The 19,407-nt window shown below is 45.9% G+C and overlaps 1 protein-coding gene across 2 annotated transcripts in view; it reads left to right on the plus strand.

The window, feature by feature from the left end:
- The window catches only part of ITPR1 (inositol 1,4,5-trisphosphate receptor type 1), a 321,065-nt gene that overhangs the window by 275,641 nt on the left and 26,017 nt on the right, over nucleotides 1–19,407 (plus strand). For both annotated transcript variants that reach the window (XM_079933479.1, XM_079933480.1), the window contains 7 exons: nucleotides 2,191–2,366; nucleotides 6,811–6,975; nucleotides 12,631–12,826; nucleotides 14,173–14,265; nucleotides 15,446–15,585; nucleotides 16,155–16,320; nucleotides 19,139–19,299. In XM_079933479.1, coding sequence (XP_079789605.1) covers nucleotides 2,191–2,366; nucleotides 6,811–6,975; nucleotides 12,631–12,826; nucleotides 14,173–14,265; nucleotides 15,446–15,585; nucleotides 16,155–16,320; nucleotides 19,139–19,299 — 1,097 coding nt within the window. The remainder of the gene's footprint in view (nucleotides 1–2,190; nucleotides 2,367–6,810; nucleotides 6,976–12,630; nucleotides 12,827–14,172; nucleotides 14,266–15,445; nucleotides 15,586–16,154; nucleotides 16,321–19,138; nucleotides 19,300–19,407) is intronic.

The raw sequence follows: 19,407 nt of genomic DNA on the forward strand, positions 1-19,407 counted from the left end.
GGAAGAAGATTTGATCAGTTACTTCACACAAAAAAAGACATATGAATGGCCAAGAAGCACATAAAAAGATATTCAACATCAGTAGTTATTAGAGAAATGCAAATGAAAACCACCATGACATGTTACTAGAAACCTACTAGAATGGCTAAAATTAGAAAAACTGACGATACCAAGTATTGGTGACGATGTGGAGCAAGTGGAACTCCCATATATTACTGATGGGAAGGGAAAATGGTACCATCAGTTTGGAAAACAGTATGGTTAGGTCTTCTAAAGTTAAGCATGTACTTAGGGTCCCAAAATCTACTTCCATGTTTTTGTCCAAGAGAAGTGAGAACATAAATCTACCCCAAGATTTGTACTTGGTTGTTTCCAGTAGCGTTATTTGTAGCAACTCCAAACTGGAAACAACCCACATATCCATTAATTGTTAAGTGGATAAATCAGTGGTGGTGTATTCATATTACGGAATACTACTCAGCAATAGAGAGAACAAACTGTTAATATACACAATAACCTGAATGGATCTTAAAAATTTTGTTAAGTGAAAGAATTAAAAAGACTACCTACAAATATGATTATTTTTCTCATTATGAAATTCTGGAAAACGCAAAGCTACAGTGGTAGAAAGCAGGTCCGTATTTGCCTGGCATTGGAGATGGGGGAAGGCACCAGTTGCAAAGGGCACAAGGAAACCTCTTAGGGTGATAAAGTTGTTTATATCTTGATTGTGTTGGCAGTTACATGAGGTCATATGACTGTATACACTGCCAGAAGTCATCAAAGTGTGCACTTAAAACGGATGGATTTTTTTTTTTTTTTAATGATCGTTAAGGCCCATTCCTCCAGGGGCGTATATACTCCTGGTATATGCTGTGTCACCTTAGGCAAGATACGTAACCCAAGATTCCGTTTCCTCTGGAGTAAAATGGAGATGATAACAGCAACCTCATAGGGTGATCAAGAGGGTTAAATACATGATAATCCGCGTAAATGGCTTGATACAATATCTAACAGTTGTTAAATGCACAGCAAGGGACACCTAGGCCCCAGCATGCACCTCTTCCTGGATTTCTGAGAAGCTTCTGCCTCTTGGCGCCCATTCCTAATCAGGTTTACCTTTGAAGGCTATCCAGAGGGAAGAGGTAGGTGGCTGGGGTTAGGGGGACAGTTTTCAGAGAGAAAGTGAGTCTCAGCAGGTGTGGACGAAATGAACTAGGGCAGCCAGCAGGCTCGTGGAAGAGCTGGAACCTGCCGGGGCGTCTCTTTCCCTGGCGGTGCTTCAGTCCCAGCAGTTCTGGAGAATCGAAACTCCTTTATGTAAGTGGCCTTAATCATGTAGTGCTACTTGTTTACATCTGAAGGAAAGTCAAAACGTGACAGCGTTTGAAATAGGGGTGTTTTTTTTTTTTAATGAGTGTTTTGCAGTACCTTATTTTTAGCCCTGTTGGCTCATGTTACATAACCAAGCCGTCTCGTGGGACACTCTAAATAGAACTTGCAATAGCAAGAGATGACAAAAACTGGTATAAGCTCTTTGACTACAAGGATAATCTAATTGTAGGATGATGCTAATGATACGGAAGTTGCTTTCCTCCTTGCCTTGAAGAAATTTGATGCAGGCAGGGGGCCTGCACTTTTCCTTAGCATGCTTTTAATAGAAATTAGAAGTTTATTCTTCCAGCTTGCCTCCCCTAAGAGTGAAGTGTGACACATGTATGAGTTCTGCTCATGGAACAAACTCATTTGATGGGTGCTTGCTGGGTGCCCAGTGCTTCCCTTGGGGAATTTGGAGTCTTGGTGGGGATGGGGTTTAGGGAGGGGGCAGTGACCGCTAGAGAACAGTGTCCCATAGGGATGACCAGGGGTACAAGAATCAGGGAAGGAAGGAGCGCCTGGCATGTTTTGTGAGGAGGAGACTTCCTAGAAGAGGTGACATCTAAGCTAAGACTTAACATGATGGGAAAGGGAGAGAATTTCCCAGGTAGAAGGAACATGTATCAGTAGAAGGCTTGCAGGTAAGAAAACATGGATGTGATTGGTTACGTCTGGGGCAGAGAACTGGACGTGAGGGTCGGGACATACAAGGCCAGAGACGTGGTTGAAGAAAATGACGTTAAACCTGTTTTGGTCTGTCACCTGTACCCGGTGAAAGCTCTGATCTCTGAGAGCCCTGCCTTGTCTTTCCAGGAACCCTGGAGCCACACTGGTCAGGGCTGCTGTGGACAGCCATGCTCATATCTCTGGCCATTGTCATTGCCCTCCCCAAGCCCCACGGCATCCGGGCCTTAATCGCTTCCACAATTCTCCGGTTGATATTTTCGGTCGGATTACAACCCACGTTGTTTCTTCTGGGAGCTTTCAACGTAAGTATGAATACCTTCATCGCCACTTTTTTGTTTACCTACAAGTAGGAATGCCTTCCATCCTCCCCAGAATCTTGGCCTGTGCTTCCGGTGCAGAAAAATATTATCTGGGTCAACTGTTAAAATAGCAGAAGCAAAGGAGAGCTGCAGGTGGCCGTCTCCCTCTTCCCCTTGTCACAAGATGGTGAACCTCTTAACGTACTCTCTGGGCACTGGCAGTCTCATTTTCAGGGAATATTCCTCTCAGAATTAGGCAGACAAAGGGAGAGAAGTTGAGATCTGGGTTAGTTTTGCCAATCAGATCAAAGGTGTGCTAGGACAAGAGATTTTAGCCAGTTAAGTCAAATGACGGAATAACACAGCACCCACTTCTGGTGAGGACCTCAGAGAAGCAAGAGGAACCGTTGACAGAGATGGAGCAGGTGGAGAGGTAAGAAGAGAATCAAGGAGAGTTACCTCAAAGTAGTGACATTTGGAAATGCTCTTTCACCGCTGTGGATGGGCAGATGCCAGCTGCCTCTGCAGAATTCCTAGGAAATGGACGCAGCTGATATGAAGCCATAAATTGGAGAGGTTTCCTGCTGAAAAAGAGGAACGAACTGGGACATGTGGGGATCTAAAACTGCCTTCCAGAGGGTTCTGCCCTGAGTGTATAAGGAAGCTGAGGTCACTGTTCAGAAATGGAAGTGATACTGCAAAAAAGGTGAATCCAGTAATTGAGGGCAATCATAAATGTCCCCCAGTGGCTGTTCAGATGGCAGAGGCAGCAAGGGCGCTAGGGGAGAACGGGGACAGGGCTGAAGTTTTGTCTTAAAGAATGGAGACAGTGGGGCCAGGAAGCAGGGGTTGAGCAGAGCATCTTCCCCACAGGCCACAGCAGCGAGGGGAGCCCGGGCCTGCTCGGGAGATGGCCGCCCGTTGCGCTTCGCCTCCTCTGTGCCTCACGTACTGACATGTAGGGCCTGATCCTGTACAGGGAACCTGGGCCCTGCATTTCAGGAAGACGCACTGGGGCTTCATCCTCCAGGGCAGCATGTTCTAAGTTGATAAATCTTAGGTGAAAAGAGCGTTCCTTGGTCAAATCCATGTGCGAAATGCTGGGTTAAGCAACATGAAAGGTTTTTCACGGCAGCATTTCTGAGACTTTAACATGCTGATATGGGTTATGAATCTGGAAGAAAGGGACACCAGGTATTTGTGTTTCCCGAACTTATTTGCCCACATTTTTTGTAAAGTATCACTTGGAATTAGTGTTGTATAGAATACAGGTTGGGAAATTCTATTCCCAATAGTGGGAAATGATTCAGGGTTTTTGAGCAATTCAGTGGTTGAGAAAATTCCCTTGGTAGTGGCATGAATGTACACGGATTTGTGCAGGGGGTTGGGGGACCACTTAGGGCCTCTAGCAGGGCTTTCAATTACGTGTGACGAGCCTGCGTCTTGGTCATAACGGAGAAGAAGGAAGGTACAGATGTCAGAGCTTCGGAGGGAACAGTGACACGTGGTGGGCATTGGGTCTGAACCTTAAGCCTGAAATTAGTGCCGGGCTTGGTCTGGGTCCTTTTCTCCAGGCAAAGAAGGTATCACTGTCTTGACTGGGTGATGAAGGAGGCAAGTATAACTCCAAATTTTTAGTCACGGGGGGCTGGGAGAAGAATGATGCCTCCAGCTAAAATGAAGTCACGCAAGACCTGGTTTTCAGGGTGAAAACAGACGAAAACTGTTGGCTCACTGGGCTCGAGGTAACAAGACAGGCTATTAATGTTGGGCCTCATGTTTGGAAATCAGCCATGACCAGAGTGACAGAGCCACATCAGCATTGAAGCAGGAAATACAGGCTTCACCTGCAGTGAGAGGAAGCTTTTTAAGAAAGAAATACTGGAGAAACAAATAAATAAAAGGAAAAAACACTCAGTATTTCAGAGGTTGTCTTCTGCGAGTTAATTCTTTTGTTTCTCTGGCCTTTGGTCATTCCATAGTTTTCTCTTTAACATAAGTCAGTTGGTGTTTGGATAATTAATGACCATTCATAATACCATTAGCTCGGGGGCATGGGGGGGGGGAAGCTGAAACAGTAAACAATTACTCAGAGGGGATAACAAAAGAGGAATGTCATATGCAGCAATGGGAGAAGGAATAGCGGCTGTGGACACACAGCGAAGGAATGTCGGAGATCTAAGAGCTGGGGAAGCAGCCCAGGGTGGTGTCCTGGCAGCCACGTGCAGGGACGGTGGTGAGAAGGGTGCTGCAGGAGCTGGGGTTGGGTGCTAGGAGTGGACAGGGCAAGACGGCCGTGTGTGCCCTGGAGAATCCCTGGGGACGTGGGGAGAGCCGCTGCAGTAGAGAGCGGGGACCAAAAGCCACATCTGACACTAACCAAAGTGGGGTCCGTAGGAAGTGGGGACAGCAGACTAAGACCATGAATAGGAAACAGTTGCTGGTGAAGCGACAGAGAAAACGGGGGCAGAAGTTAAAGGGGAGAGTGGACTCAGGTGAAGTGCACTGCTCTGTTAATACCGCAGGTGCCTGGGCTTGTGTGAGGTCCTGGAATGTCGAGCAGAGCGTGGCCATTTTTTTTTTTTTCTCTCTGAAACCCCAGCAACACAGTTCTTTCAGAACGAATGATGCTTTCTCACCCTAAAAAAGATCCTACACTGGCAAAAGTTAGAATAGTAGAGGAAAACGACCTGGTGGATTGAAAGGTTAGCCTGTCTGAGAAAGCCGAACCTTCTCCCTGGGTGTCGGCTTCCCCCCTTATCTGATTGCCGAGAAGCTCGCTTGCACTGACCCCCCAGATTAACTGGCACTGCTTCCGCAGCACCTGTGGCCAGGCTAGCTCGGGTAGCAGGAGACGGTTTTACCAAGTGCAGCCGAAGCGCACTCTCTCCACCTTTCTCCTGATTCAGGTTTTTCTGGCAGCGTGTTGCTATAGGCAGACTTCAGGCATGGGGTTTCTCTCAGAGGTGGGACTCTGTTATACAGTAGGTCAGCCTTCAGTTGCAGGGGTCAGAAAACCTAATCCACGCTCATAGAAGCAAAGGAGAGAATGTGACTGAGCATCCTAGCGCCTGGCTTCAGGTGTGGCTGCATTCAGGAGGCTGGACAGTAGCGTCAGGGCTCAGTTCCTCTCTTTTGGTTCTGCGCTGGTGGTACCCTTGGGCTCCATGGTAATGCAGGATGGATGCCAGCAGCCTCAGAGGTCACTTTCTGTCAGGTCCAAGGTCAGGGGTAAAGAACAAAGTTGTCTTATGCTGCGGTCCCAGGAAGGATCTCAGTGGGTGTCATTGACCCCATTTGGTCACGTGCCTATCCGTGAACCAGTCGTTGCCAGGGGATTGCCATAATTCCGACTGGCCAGGATGGAGCCCCACCCAGACCTCAAGGACCGATACATGGGAAGGGATGGCTCCCCAGAGGAAGAACAGAAGTTACTCCCAACCCAAGAAGGGCCAAGCGTTGGTACTTTACGAGGTCCCAGTGTGGCTCCTTCTGGGGGATCAGACTAGTCTTCTTGGAGAGTTGGGGGGATCTGATAGTATAGGTTGGGAGGGAGACTTCCTTTATTCTTCATACTCTTTTATGCTATTGGGAAAAAATGCTATTACTTTTACCATGTATATATGACTGTTTCAATGAAATATGAGTTTATGAAAAGGAAGAAATGGGGAAAATCACATTTCTCTGCTTATTAATAAGGTTACATACTTTTCATATATCGTTTTTTAACTTTTTATTGAGATGTAATTGACATATAATATTAGTTTTAGGTGTATGACATTTTGATTTGATATGTATATCAATTACAAAATGAATACCACAATAAGTTTAACTTTCATCACCAAAAAAAGTTTTAAAAAAAGTTATTCCCAGAAAGGGGGGCAGGGGAATAGAACTCATCCTGAAGTCACTTACTTTCCCCTGCCCACCCCAAGAGAATTCTCACTTTCCCTGTAAGATTAGGAGCAATGGATGACAAGAACTGGCTGCTCCTCATTAAATTGCAACCCTCTCATGCGTAGCATGTAACAGAAAGTTAGAAAACACTTTTAATCATGCTGATCACAGGGTTCGTGGATTGAGGTGACTTCTGTGTTTGACTAACTCATGGAAGGATGTTAGAAATGATTCATCTTGAAAATCATAATTTCAGTATGTGTTAATTTTGTTTTTGTCACTTACAAATGCCACTTGATTAGTGTTGCCCATGAAGTTATTTGACTGTCACGTTAACTTGCAATATGCCTGAAAAGCAAAGTAATGAAATGACTTTGATCCGCAGAACAGTTCTCGGCGCTTTCGGTGGGCCCTGGGTGCAAAAGGAAGCTTTTGTCTGGGCACAGGCGCCGAGAGACGCCTGGGGGCAAACTGCCCTCGGCTCTTGTGAAGAGTCTGGAGTTCGGCACGTGGTCCGTGCTTATCTGACTGTTGCTCTCATTGTTGTCAGGTCTGCAATAAAATCATCTTTCTGATGAGCTTTGTGGGCAACTGTGGCACATTCACCAGAGGCTACCGAGCCATGGTTCTGGATGTTGAGTTCCTTTATCATTTGCTGTATCTGCTGATCTGCGCCATGGGGCTCTTCGTCCATGAATTCTTCTACAGTTTGCTGGTGAGTTGCTGGTGTTGAAAGATTTTACATGTGGGCAACTAGGAGAGCATCCTCTGTCCTTCCTCCCCTCACGGACCCCTCTTTTTCATGGTGACTGATGTGCCTGGTCTACGAGGTCGTAGCCCGCCCTGTATGCAGCGTTTGGGGCATCTGGAGAGGAAAGCTACCCAGGGAGCAGGTCAGCTATCAGGAGCCCAGGAGGTGCGCGATCACAGTGCGTGATCGTGATGATAGATGATGCCCACCATCTGGGTCAGGAGACGTTGCCTCCATGTGCACCTTTGTCTGTCTTATTTCTTGGCCTCAGCCAGCGCTTACAAGGAGAATGTTTTTGCGACTGTCACCTTCTGACAGTTCTCATGGGATCCATTTTCCAGTGAAAACATGTAGTACCAGTAAGAGCGGGAGGTATTTTCAAAGACCCAAGACCCATGGCAATGAGCTTGATAGATTTATTGATCCAGGAGACCTTTTTAGCAGAAGTTGTGTTCCGGTTTGAGCCGAGTGGTTAAATGTCTTGATTTTCCATTATTTCCCTCCTGAGCAGGTTTTTAAATGACAGACCTCTATCTGCTTATTCTCCTGTCATTACAGGGAATCTTGACCTGTAGGGTTGTAGATAAAAGAACCACTTCATTGTACCTATGTTAAATGACGGGAAGCATAAAATTGACCTTTCTGCGAGCGAAACCATCCATAAAGGGAATACAAGAAGTATTAGAATGTGTCTGATGATAAAAAATGATCAAGGCCGAAGTGTTGACTTAAGACGAGGGACTTGGGAATACCCTGGCAGTCCAGTGGTTAGGACTGTGCGCTTTCATTGCCTAGGGTGCAGGTCCGATCCCTGGTTGGGGAACTAAGATCCTGCAATCCGCGTGGTGCGGCCAAAAACAAGAAACGACGAGGGATCTACTTGCAAAAAGCAGAGCAAGGAAGGCACTTCCAGGAGTTGCCGTCCATGTGGTCTCCAGGCTGGTGACTTAACTGCTCTGTGCCTCAGTTTCCCCATCTACGAAATGGGGAGAACAGTCCATTTCCTGGCAGGGCCATCATAGGGATTTTCTGCTACTTCACGTGTCAGGATCTGAGAACAGTACCGCCACAGAAAAGCTGAGCGATGGCCGGCTGTCATTACCGTCTCTGTCATCCCGTCTCCCCTCTCCCCGCCATACACCATAAAGGATGCACCGTTTAGGCCTCCAGGATTAGCTCCTTCCACTAGTGGTGGATGTTGGCAGACTGAGGGATATAGATATGGATTCCTTTCCCTCATTTTAAAATAGGTCTGGCCGTACTTTGAGGTTTTAGGCAAAGAGGTCTCTGGATACACTTGTGATGGCCATTACCTGCCCGATTCTGGTCGCTCTCTATCAGAGATCTTTAGAGCTCTGTGTATATTTCTAAGCCTTTTTGTCTCATGCAATAACACCCCTGGGTGGGGTTCCTGTTTGTGAGTCTGGGAGGCCCAAGTCCGGAACCTGACAAATTCCTGTCCTCTCTCAGTGGGGAGGCAGAGTTGAGTCGGGGTCTCTCCCACCCCTGCTGAGGGGTCTCTCCCACGAGGTAGGGGAGTCCCCTTCAGACAGTGCCATCTCGCCCTGGCAGAAAATGACTTTTCCAACCATCTATATCCCGTTGGCTCTGTTTCTTTTTCTGTTCATAAGATCCTTTTCTTTTGGTCACTGGCAGTGCCAGCCAGTGCCAGAACTAGACACGGTGGGTGTCATGGTGAGACGAGGCAGTGTCGTCCCAGCCCTCACGGGCCTCACAGTGTAGAAAAGAACAGTTCCTGTCACTTACTGACCGTTCCCTGTGTGCTCTTTCTGTCCCCTCTCACAACCGCCTTTGAGGCGGACGAACTCTGCAAATCACCACTGGCCAGGTGGAGCCTGGTGAGGCAGGTCACCTGCCCGGAGTCGCACCGCAAGTCAGGGGCAGAGACCACGACAGTGACGCAGCTCTGTTGACTCCCGGGTCTAAGTGCTTAAGCACGGCCCTGAGCTGCCTTTCATTTGAGCCTGTGAAAAAGTCCCTGCTTCGGTGAAACCGGTATTTCACATTGCAGTCTGCATGCCTGCCTTCCCGTCCCTCACCTGTCACAGAAGGATCAGAGGGGCTCCGAGCTGCTGGTGATGCTACCTCGGCTCAGTGCACTTTGAGAAACACTGACCAGGGTCACATGAGACTGGGGTTGGACGCTTCTCGTAGGTGCTTCTGCAGGGTTTCTAAGTCACTTTCTGTGACTTCAAGTGATGCGTTCTTTTTGGTGTCAAAAGCAGTATTTAACATGTCTGTTGGGAACCACAGACAAAATACTGAAACTGTTCACATTATTCCATAAATGAGGAAAGCCTGTGACAGGAAGGAATTGAAGAGAGACCTCTAGCAGGGAAAACCCACACGTCACATGAAAACTCTACACCAGCAGGGCGGAAAGGCAGAGTGGGCGACTGTGGCCTAATTGAAGTTCACCCCGAGACTGGCTGAACCCGGTCCCAAGCCTGCATTCAAGTTGTGTCCTTAGCAAACTATTAACATCCCAAGATGAAAGTGTACAAAGTTCCTTAGCAGGCGGGTAAGAAAAGGAGAAATTCACATGGTCAGTAAACGTGGAAGTGTTCTAATGTCAAACAGTGACATATTGATTAAAACACGAGCGTGATCCCGTGTTGTACCTGTAATGTTGGGAAAGGTTCAGAAGCACGAGCATGCCCACTTCTAGTGAGAGTGCGCTAAAATGGGCCTCGTTCTCTAACAGTGGTAAGGATGAATTGGTGCAGCCTTTCCGGAAAGCAGTGGAGTGAATATTGTGTGTTATGTTTGACCCAACAGTTCCATTTCTGGAAACTTGCCAAAAAGAAATAACTGGACAGGTATATATTCAGGTACATGCAGAGGTGTTCATCACAGCATTACTTTTAATGATATATAATTGAAAACATCTTGACTGTTTAAAAAGGAAAAGATATTGATTGAGTAGACTGTGGTTTTTCCATACACTGGAATACTAGGTGATCATTTTTTTTTTTGAAACTGACATAAGGTTTATTATTTTTTTCCTCAGAAAAAATTATAACAGAAACAAAGCTTAAAAACATAATGAAGTAAAACTTTCCTTAACAAAGATCCATGAACATAAAATGAAAAAGCTCTCAGAAATCCAAATAGATCTAATTGTTCTTTTTATTAAATATAGACACAGGTGGCAGCTATATTGCCCAAATTCAAGAGACTATAAATACCTCAGGACCATATTCAAATAATCTCTAATCTAAAATGAGTGAGAGTACCAGAAGGAAGAGAGAAAAGGTATTATCCAAAAAATCAGACCACTGCTTTTTTTTTTTTTTTTTTTTTTTTTTTGCGGTCCGCGGACCTCTCACTGTTGTGGCCTCTCCTGTTGCGGAGCACAGGCTCCGGACACGCAGGCTCAGCAGCCATGGCTCACGGGCCCAGCCGCTCCGCGGCATGTGGGATCTTCCCAGACCAGGGCACGAACCCGTGTCCCCTGCATCAGCAGGCGGACTCTCAACCACTGCGCCACCAGGGAAGCCCACTGCTTATTTTTAACCAGAGCTGTGATGATAGTTATTTACTTAGATTTGAAAAAATATCTATTTTGATCACACCCTCACAGAGATTCTGAGTTCGTCAATCAGGCTATCATCCAGGCAGGTACTTTAACTAGGTGATCTTTTTGACATGAAAATGTTCATGATTCTTTTTACCAAGCAAGCGGACTATATGCCAGCTTACGGTATAATATTTTTGTAAAAATATGTATGCATACGTTACACTTTTTTCAATTATGTAGTAAGGTCAGAAGGAAAGAATTTGTTGAGTAAATGTCTATAGATATTGGGGTTATTAGTGATTTTTGTTTTTTCTTTGTGCTTTTTTGTGTTTTCACCATTGCACTTGTCTAATTTTCTAATTAGAAGAAAGTTTTTCCTTATCAAGTGATATATGTCCATTGTTTTAAAATCAGAAATGATAGATAAATGAAAAGGAAAAAGTTACTTGTCATTTCAGTGATTTGGGGGCTGTATAATGTCTACAGTTCTTAGCCCCAGAAAACAAGTGGCGTTTGTTGTCTGAAGTTGCTCTTACTTGCTGCTTCATGGTGAGTTGCTGGAAAATATTTAACCAACATTAACAGCAACATTAGCCTTTGTACTCTTATATCGAATAAACGCCTCTTCGTTGCTTCCTTTTAAGTGTCCTCCTTTACCCGGTGCCCTTCACGCTGGTCTCAGAACACAGACTGGCCTGATGGAGGCAGAGGGGCTAATTGAGCAGAAAATGAACTCAGACGTAAAATTCTAAGTTGGAAGGGACTCGGAGATGAGCTAGTTCAGTCCACTGATTTTACCAGTGCAGAAACTGAGGTCCAGAGAGGTCTCATGGCCCGATCAACAGCTTGCAACGAATTAAAAGCAGAGTCAGGATTCACACCCTTGTCCCCTGACTCACTTGGCTGTGCACAGTCATTCCCCAAAGCCACGGTGGAAGCAGGACCTTCAGGACAGGATCAGATGTCCACACAGAGGCCATATTAAAGCTAGCCCCCACCCAGGTCCAGAATGACACCATGCATCTCTTCTCTCATGGCTCTCCGCCAACCCTCCAGCCAAATATCTGAGATTGTAGTTCCTAGAAAACCAGCTACTGGTCTCCCATACCTCTAAGTACTTCCAGGGGGCCTCCATTTCTCATGAAGCCAAGCTCTTGCAAAGCGCAGGCCCCTTGGACAGAGGGCGCACCAAGATGGTGAACCCGCTGTGAACCGCAGGGGGTCTCTGCCCCAACCAGGGCCATGGGAAGGGTTTAGGCTTCCTGGCGTGTTACCACCGCCAGCGTCCCTGCTGTGTACTATCTGTGTGACCTTGGCCCAGTCTCTTCATCCCTGCTGTGTACTATCTGTGTGACCTTGGCCCAGTCTCTTCATCCCTGCTGTGTACTATCTGTGTGACCTTGGCCCAGTCTCTTTGTCAGGAATTTAATGATAATTACCATCGATTGTGGACTTACTGGGCACATGAGTATGACTGTATGCTAAGCACTATATATACATCGTCTATTTATTCTTTACAATAAGTCTCTCTCCTCCAGTCTGCAAATGATGAAACTGAGACTCTGAGAGGACGGGGGTAGTGCCTGGTCCTGGTGGTAGCAAGCGGTTGAGCTGAGGTTTGAACCTTTGTCCGCTCCAGAGTCCCTCTCCCTGGCCTGGCCCATTGCAGGTCAGCCAGCCCCGTATCCAGAGTGGCTGGCCCTTAATAGAAGCTCAGTGAATAATCCCTAAATGAATACCAGGCCCCTCATCCCTTTCCTCCCTTGTCCTCTGCAGCTCACTGGCACAGCCTGTATTTTCTCTATTCCCAAGACCTCTAAGCTACATGTAAACAACTTGAAATTGCTATTGTTTCCCACCCTCCTTTTTTATATTTGTTTTTCCTTATTTTTACCATCTCGGTTTTCACTGTTAAGACAGGCAAGGGTAACACGTCAAGGGTATAATGCTTTTGAGTTTCCGGAAGGGTAAATTGTTTATAAATCATTATAAAGTTGTCATTAGGGGATACTGATGTCCATCTAATATAGAGGCTTCTTAAAATGGTCCCATTGTTGTCCTTTCATTTGTTTTTAAAGCTTTTTGACTTAGTGTACAGAGAAGAGACTCTGCTTAATGTCATTAAAAGCGTCACTCGCAATGGACGGTCCATCATCTTGACGGCGGTCCTGGCTTTGATCCTGGTTTACCTGTTCTCAATAGTGGGCTACCTTTTCTTCAAGGATGACTTCATCTTGGAAGTAGATAGGCTGCCCAATGAAACCATTCTTCCAGGTGGGTTTGGGATCTTCTGAGCTTTTTTAATGTTAAAAGAGTATTTCCTGATTACAACTGAACTAAAAATGATGACTTTGGCAGTGTAGGTATCTCCCTAACACTCAGAGTGTGAACTGAATACAGGGCTTAGTTTTCACTTCATTCAAAGGGCGGTATGATGTGTCAGTGCGAAGTGTGAGTGTCCAGATGCTACGTTGAATTTATTTACTAAAGTCCTATTTTAAACTAGTACAACATTTTCATAAAACAGTTTGACCATGTATATTGAAAGTATAGGAGTATGCATCCCTCTGGCTTGGTAATTCTACCCCTAGGAATTTATCCTTTAAAAAAAAAAATGTAGAAACAGATGTGTACGGAAGTATGTTCATTGCAGTGTGAAACTGGAAGCGATCTCAACGTAAGGGAGTGTTTCATTAGAGTGTGGTTCATCCATGGTGTGGTGACACCTGCAGATATGGTACGTCTTTATAAACCTTCATGGAAGAGTACCCAGGATATGGTAGGAAATTGCAGAAGAATAACTACAATAGGGTCTGTGTAGATTTTTATTTTTAATTAAAAAGCTCATATATGTCTTATAAAATATGGAAGAATATACCCCCAAACTGCAGTCAGTGGCTGTCTCTGGGGCATTTTTTTTTTTTTAAACAATGTGCACGTTTTACAGTGAGCTTATATGATTTTCATTTATAGAAAAAACAGAAGAGATTTCCTCTTTTGAGAGAGAGAGGTACATATTCTTGAGTGATACCCAAGTGCCTTTTCCCTCAATTAAAATACTTGACACTAGTAAGTGAAATATTACTGGTTTTTCCTCTGGTAGCCAGGCGCCCTGAGTCCAAGGAACAAACTAGAATTGTAACTAAGCCAGGCAGCCTTTTTCTCCCTCCCAAATGCTGCATTCTTGGCATGTAACTCCAGCCTCCAAGTTGACACTAAAAATGGCATTCACTGCCAACCATCCTAGGGTTCTGAACTAAACTGATCTGGGTCTCAGATTTCCACTCCCGCTTCTCATGCAGACTTGGTATAAATCTTGCTGGAGTCTGTATGTTCAGTAGTGTTTGTCGAAGAGTTTCAGCTGTTTGTCTTCAAAGTTGGAGAGGTGCTATTTAAGTGCGATATTTCTAGTAAGCTTACAGGAATTGACATTTCTGGCTTTTTTCCCATACAGATCACCAAACGAAAGTGTAAATTGCATCTCTGCTTTGAATTTATATGCAGGCTTGTCGGGTGTTATTTATGTAAAGAATTGTTTAATCAGCCGTGAGTTGGGGACTTCAAACATTTTAACCATATGTTGCCAGATTGTTCATCATAAAATTTCCTTCTCTCTCCAGAAGCCAGTGAGAGTTTGGCAAGCGAGTTCCTGTACTCTGACGTGTGTAGGGTGGAGACTGGGGAGAACTGCTCCTCTCCGGCACCCAAAGAAGGTAGGACCTCGCAGCGTTACCATGTTAGTGCCAGGCTCCCCCCAGAGGCTTAGATGGTGCACATGACATTGGAAGCAGATGAAAGCAGACTCACTGCTCAGAAGTAAGGCCAGTAGCAAAGAGGAAGGGCTGGGAGAGAGGAGGGGGATGAAGCGGGGGAAAGAAGGCTATGTGGGAAGAAAATAGCTGCCTCATTGATTCAGCCAGTATTTACTGAGTGCCCACTATTTGCCAGGGACTGTGTTGTACTCTAAGATGGAATAAACTATAGTGGCAGGGTCGGGGCCGGGGGAGAGGGAGGTGGGCAAAGAGGTGATTACTAGAGAGGATGCTAAGTGCTGAGAGTAAGGATGGAATATAGAAGATAGGCACCCAGCCTAGTACTGGAGTAAGAGTATCACCCAGGAGGTGACAGCTGAACGAAAACAGTAGAATCTTGGGCGAAGGAGGAGGGGTCCGTATTCCTGTTGGAGGGAACAGCGTGCCTGAAGGCCTGGACGTAGAATACGGCATGTTAAGGGAGATAACGATCACGAGGAAGGAGAGCGGAAGAAGTGAAGCCAGAGAGGTCAACAAAGGGCCAGATCATGAAGGGTCTTACATGTCAGGCTAAGGGGGTCAAAGCTTACTTAAAGGATGATCCAGGTTGTTGAGAGGGGAGTGATATGATGAGATAGGTGTTTTAGCAAGACCATTCTCACTGCAGCTGGAGAAAAGAACAGGGCGGTCAGCAAGTTCTTCCTCCAAAAACCAGTAAGAATGGACAGTTTCCAGTTTAAGGCGATTCATTCAGCGGACCAACTGTAAAAATGTTGCTGGATTTAGCCCTACAGCATCCCCGGTGAGGAACCTGGGCCCTGAGCTGAGAGAAGAGATGCTTATCACTCAGCGTCCTGTCAGCGCCTGTTCGGAGCTGACACTGTAGTTTAAAATCTGAAAACGATAGGGAATATTTTAGATTTAATAGAGGGCAGGGCAATTCTGGGCTTGAGAAATTAGCAAGTTTTAGTGATGAAAACAGTGATGAAAAAGAAAGCCTTGGATGCTCGATTCCTTTCTTTTATTCTTTCTGGCTCCTGTCTGTCCGCTGGTGAGGTGGCCTTCGGGAATCATGATGTCCAAATCCCGGTATCTCTTTTCACTCACGTTTCAAATCTCTCCTGACTTGCCCTGTTCGCAGAGCGGGTCCCTGCAGAAGAGACGGAGCAAGATAAAGAGCACACGTGCGAGACGCTGCTGATGTGCATCGTCACAGTGCTGAGTCACGGGCTGCGGAGCGGGGGCGGAGTGGGAGATGTGCTCAGGAAGCCGTCCAAAGAGGTAGCTGCGCCCCAGGGGAAGGAAGAGCAGGGGGGCGGGGTGGGTGGTGAGAGCACCAGGCAGTGGGCTCCAGTGTAAACCGAAGACACACAGGCAGGGCTGGGAGCGGTGGTGAGGAGACGTGCGTGCAGAGCCAGCTGCTTTCCTCTCTGGTCACCGTCGAGTTGCAGCCCTGGGAGGAAGCCCCAGTGCGGAGGGGGGCAGCTTCTGCTCTCCCCTCTGTGTATTTAAGCGATTCCTTCCTTCGGGGGCCAGGTCTGGCCTGCATGAACACATTCGTAAACCCCTTAGATCCCAGGAAGCTGCTCTCGGGCACGTGCCACGTGACACTTGGAGAACTCACAGTATACACAGCGGGCGTGAAAAGAGCGGCATTTGTGGCTCTTACACTTTGACACCCAATGTAACGTGCCGAACGAAGCACACGGCGCTGCTGGGGTTTGGGGTGGGCCAGGAGGGCTGGGACGTCTGACTTGGAGGCATCCGGTCCCCTCCTTCTGCCCTGAGCTCTGCAGACCCGAGTGCTGGGGACAGGGGGTAACCCGCTGACAGAGGTGCCTCTGTTCCAGGAGCCCCTCTTTGCTGCTCGAGTGATCTATGACCTCTTGTTCTTCTTCATGGTCATCATCATTGTCCTTAATCTGATTTTCGGGGTCATCATTGACACCTTTGCCGATCTGAGGAGCGAAAAGCAGAAGAAAGAAGAGATCTTAAAGACCACGTGCTTTATCTGCGGTGAGTGGTGGCAGCCTGGCTTGTGCCGAGGGGCTGGGGGAGCCCAGACTCTCCGTGGGAAGGGCCGCTGCCGTTCTCCAGCGTCCCTGCCCTTGGCACTGAGCGGCCCCTGATCTGTTCTGCTGGGGAGCGTCTGGAGTGCCCATGGGCTTAGTGCAGCACTTGGCGGTCGGTTTTAAGCAATAAGCTTGGGCTCGCAGAAGCATCATCATACACCATTTGAAATGTATGTGTCTCAGGGTCTCATGGTTGTTGGGCTGCCAGAGCATCTCGTGTTCCCATTCTAAGTAACCAGAATGGAGATCTTGCCTCCACCTCCAGCCTGTGGATGGCTTTACTGCAGATGGTAACAGGTTTTAAGTGGAAATAGAGTCCTCTAAGAGCATACAGTGCAAATGTTCAGAGCTTGGGCTTGGGAGTCAGACCTGGTTTCTGATTAAACCTCTGCCACTTAGCTGTGTAACCATGGTATAGTCACTTCACTTCTCTGAACCTTTATTGTTCATCTGTAAAATGGGTACAATAATATGTACTTCTCTGCCTTATCTTGGGACTTAGGAGAGCTAGTTTATGAAACACGCCTAGCATAGCGCGTGCACTGTGTAGGCACTTAATGATGAGTAGTAAACTGCTACATAAGGGAGGTGCACGGGGTGCCAGAGATATCATTTTCTGTATAACTACAAGGAAATACATGTAAATGCAGATTCATCATGTAGGAATCTGGGAGCTGAGTAGTCATTTCAAGATTGTTCATAATGTAGTTACTAAATACATAAATTTCCTACTGGTGCGTCTACTCAAAGAATGATCATTTTTCCATTTAAAAACTTAAGAGCTTAGATTTTTGTCCCCTTAAAACCATTTAAAACTTCTCCTTTTGACAGAATTCCAGTTACAGAAGTCATAAGAATAGTACAGAGAATTTCTATATACTCTTTCCTCCAGTTTGTCACATGTTAAAGTTTTCCTTCATTTTCTATATTCACACACACACTATTTTTCTGAACAGTTTGAGAGTGGCTGGCACAATGCCCCTTTATCCCTATTTTAATACTATATATTTCCTAAAGATAGGACCCTTCTCTTATATATACGCAATATAATTATCAAAATTGGGAAGTTAACAAGGATGTAATACTCTTACTTAATCTACAGATCCTAGTCAGAGTTCACACTTTATGCCTATAATGTCCTTTATAGCAAATGATAGTCCCAGGTCATGTGTTGAATTCAGTCCATTGACATTTTTGAAGAATATAAAAGTTAGTTATCTTGTAGAATGTCCCTTGGTTTGGGATTTTCTGATGTTTCCTCATGGTAGGATTGAGATTATGCATTTTTTTATAGGAACATCAAAGAAATGCTGTATTCTCCTCAGTGCCTCATATCAGGAGGTACATGCTGCCAGTTCATCTTATAACTGGTTGTATTAACTCTGATCCCTTGGTTAAGCTGGTAATTGCCCTGTTTCTCCACTGAAGTTACTTTTCTGCTCTTTGTAATTGAGAACCATTATATGAGGAGATACTTTGAGGCAACGTAAATATCCCATTATTTCTCAAATTAAATGTTAACGCACCAGTTTTTGCATCCAGTTTTTTCCTGAGTCTGTGATTGTGATGTTTGCCAAATGATGATCTTCTTCCTTTACTGTTTTTTCTACATTTGTTAATTGGTTTTTTACTTTAAGAAATAACTTTCTCTTTTCCCTGTGTATATTTGTACTTTTGTATTTGTAACACAATGGATTTGTGTGTTTTTAGTTAATTCGATGGGTTGTATAACCCTTTACTGTCATAATTTATTCTGATGCTCAGATTGCCCCAGATTTTGAGAGCCCCTTCAAAGCAGGCTTCTGTGTTTTTGCCACGTCACCATCATTTATTATGGACTTTCTTACTTTTTTAGCACCATGAGGTATTCTAGATGCAAGCTCACCTTGCATCTTCCCTGACCCAGCCCTGGTATCAGCCATTTCTCCAAAGAGCTCTGGTTCTGTTTAGTGGAGACTGGTATTTAGAAGCCAAGATCTGGTGACTGGGTGTGCTCATTCCTCTCGGTGTGTCACTGCTCCCAGGGCTAATTAGGGCACAAATCTAGAGGATACATGTATCCACAGAGTTCTCTATCTATTTCATAAACACATGAAAAAGGATGAGTTCACACCCATACCTCTAATTCCAATTCAACAATCAGAGTTTATTCTGTCTCTCTCCCTTTCTATCTTTGTGCTCCCTTCTTTGACAGTTAGATATCTGACTCCCAGCATCACCATATATTTATTTATTTGCTCAATCTAAGAATACACAGAAGCTGTTTTCAGAATTGCTCACCTATACCTCTGCAAAAGATGAACTTACCAGCTGTCATTTAAACTGTATGTCTAGTTCTTTTTGTCCTTCCCCTGTCTCCTCACAAACCTTTTAACGTGTCTCCCTTTTGGCATTTACCTGGGAGAAGGGACTTCGCATTCCCTGGTTGCCTATGTGCACGGACCTGTCACACCCATGCTCATTTAACCCACACACACTCCTGGAACCTAGATGGTGCCTTCCCATCCCCTGAGAAGGCAGCTAAGGCACGTGGAGACCAAACAGTGACTGGTCAGTGGCAGAGGTGGAACTCAAGCCCAAGTCCATCTGACCCACGGCCTGTGTTTTCCTGCTATGATGCAAAAGTGAATGCATTTGTAAGGCCAGCAGAGCCCAACTCTTTATAAAGACAGGAGTGAAACCACAGCCTCCCGGATGGATGGTTCTCTCGTGGGTTTTTCTGCCCCATGGCTGCTCACTCGGGGCTTTCTGTCTCTTTTTAGGCTTGGAAAGGGACAAGTTCGACAACAAGACTGTCACCTTTGAAGAGCACATCAAGGAGGAGCACAACATGTGGCACTACCTGTGCTTCATCGTCCTGGTGAAAGTCAAGGACTCCACAGAGTACACGGGGCCCGAGAGTTACGTGGCGGAAATGATCAAGGTGAGCGCAAAGAGCTCCTGGAGGCAGGTCACACTCTGGCCTGCCAGCCCGGCTTCAGCTCGGAGCATGGTACCGGGAGCCAGCGGGGAAGCTAACATCCAGCGTCTA

The sequence above is a fragment of the Stenella coeruleoalba genome, assembly GCF_951394435.1.
Source record: "Stenella coeruleoalba genome assembly, chromosome: 10".
Classification (NCBI taxonomy): domain Eukaryota; kingdom Metazoa; phylum Chordata; class Mammalia; order Artiodactyla; family Delphinidae; genus Stenella; species Stenella coeruleoalba.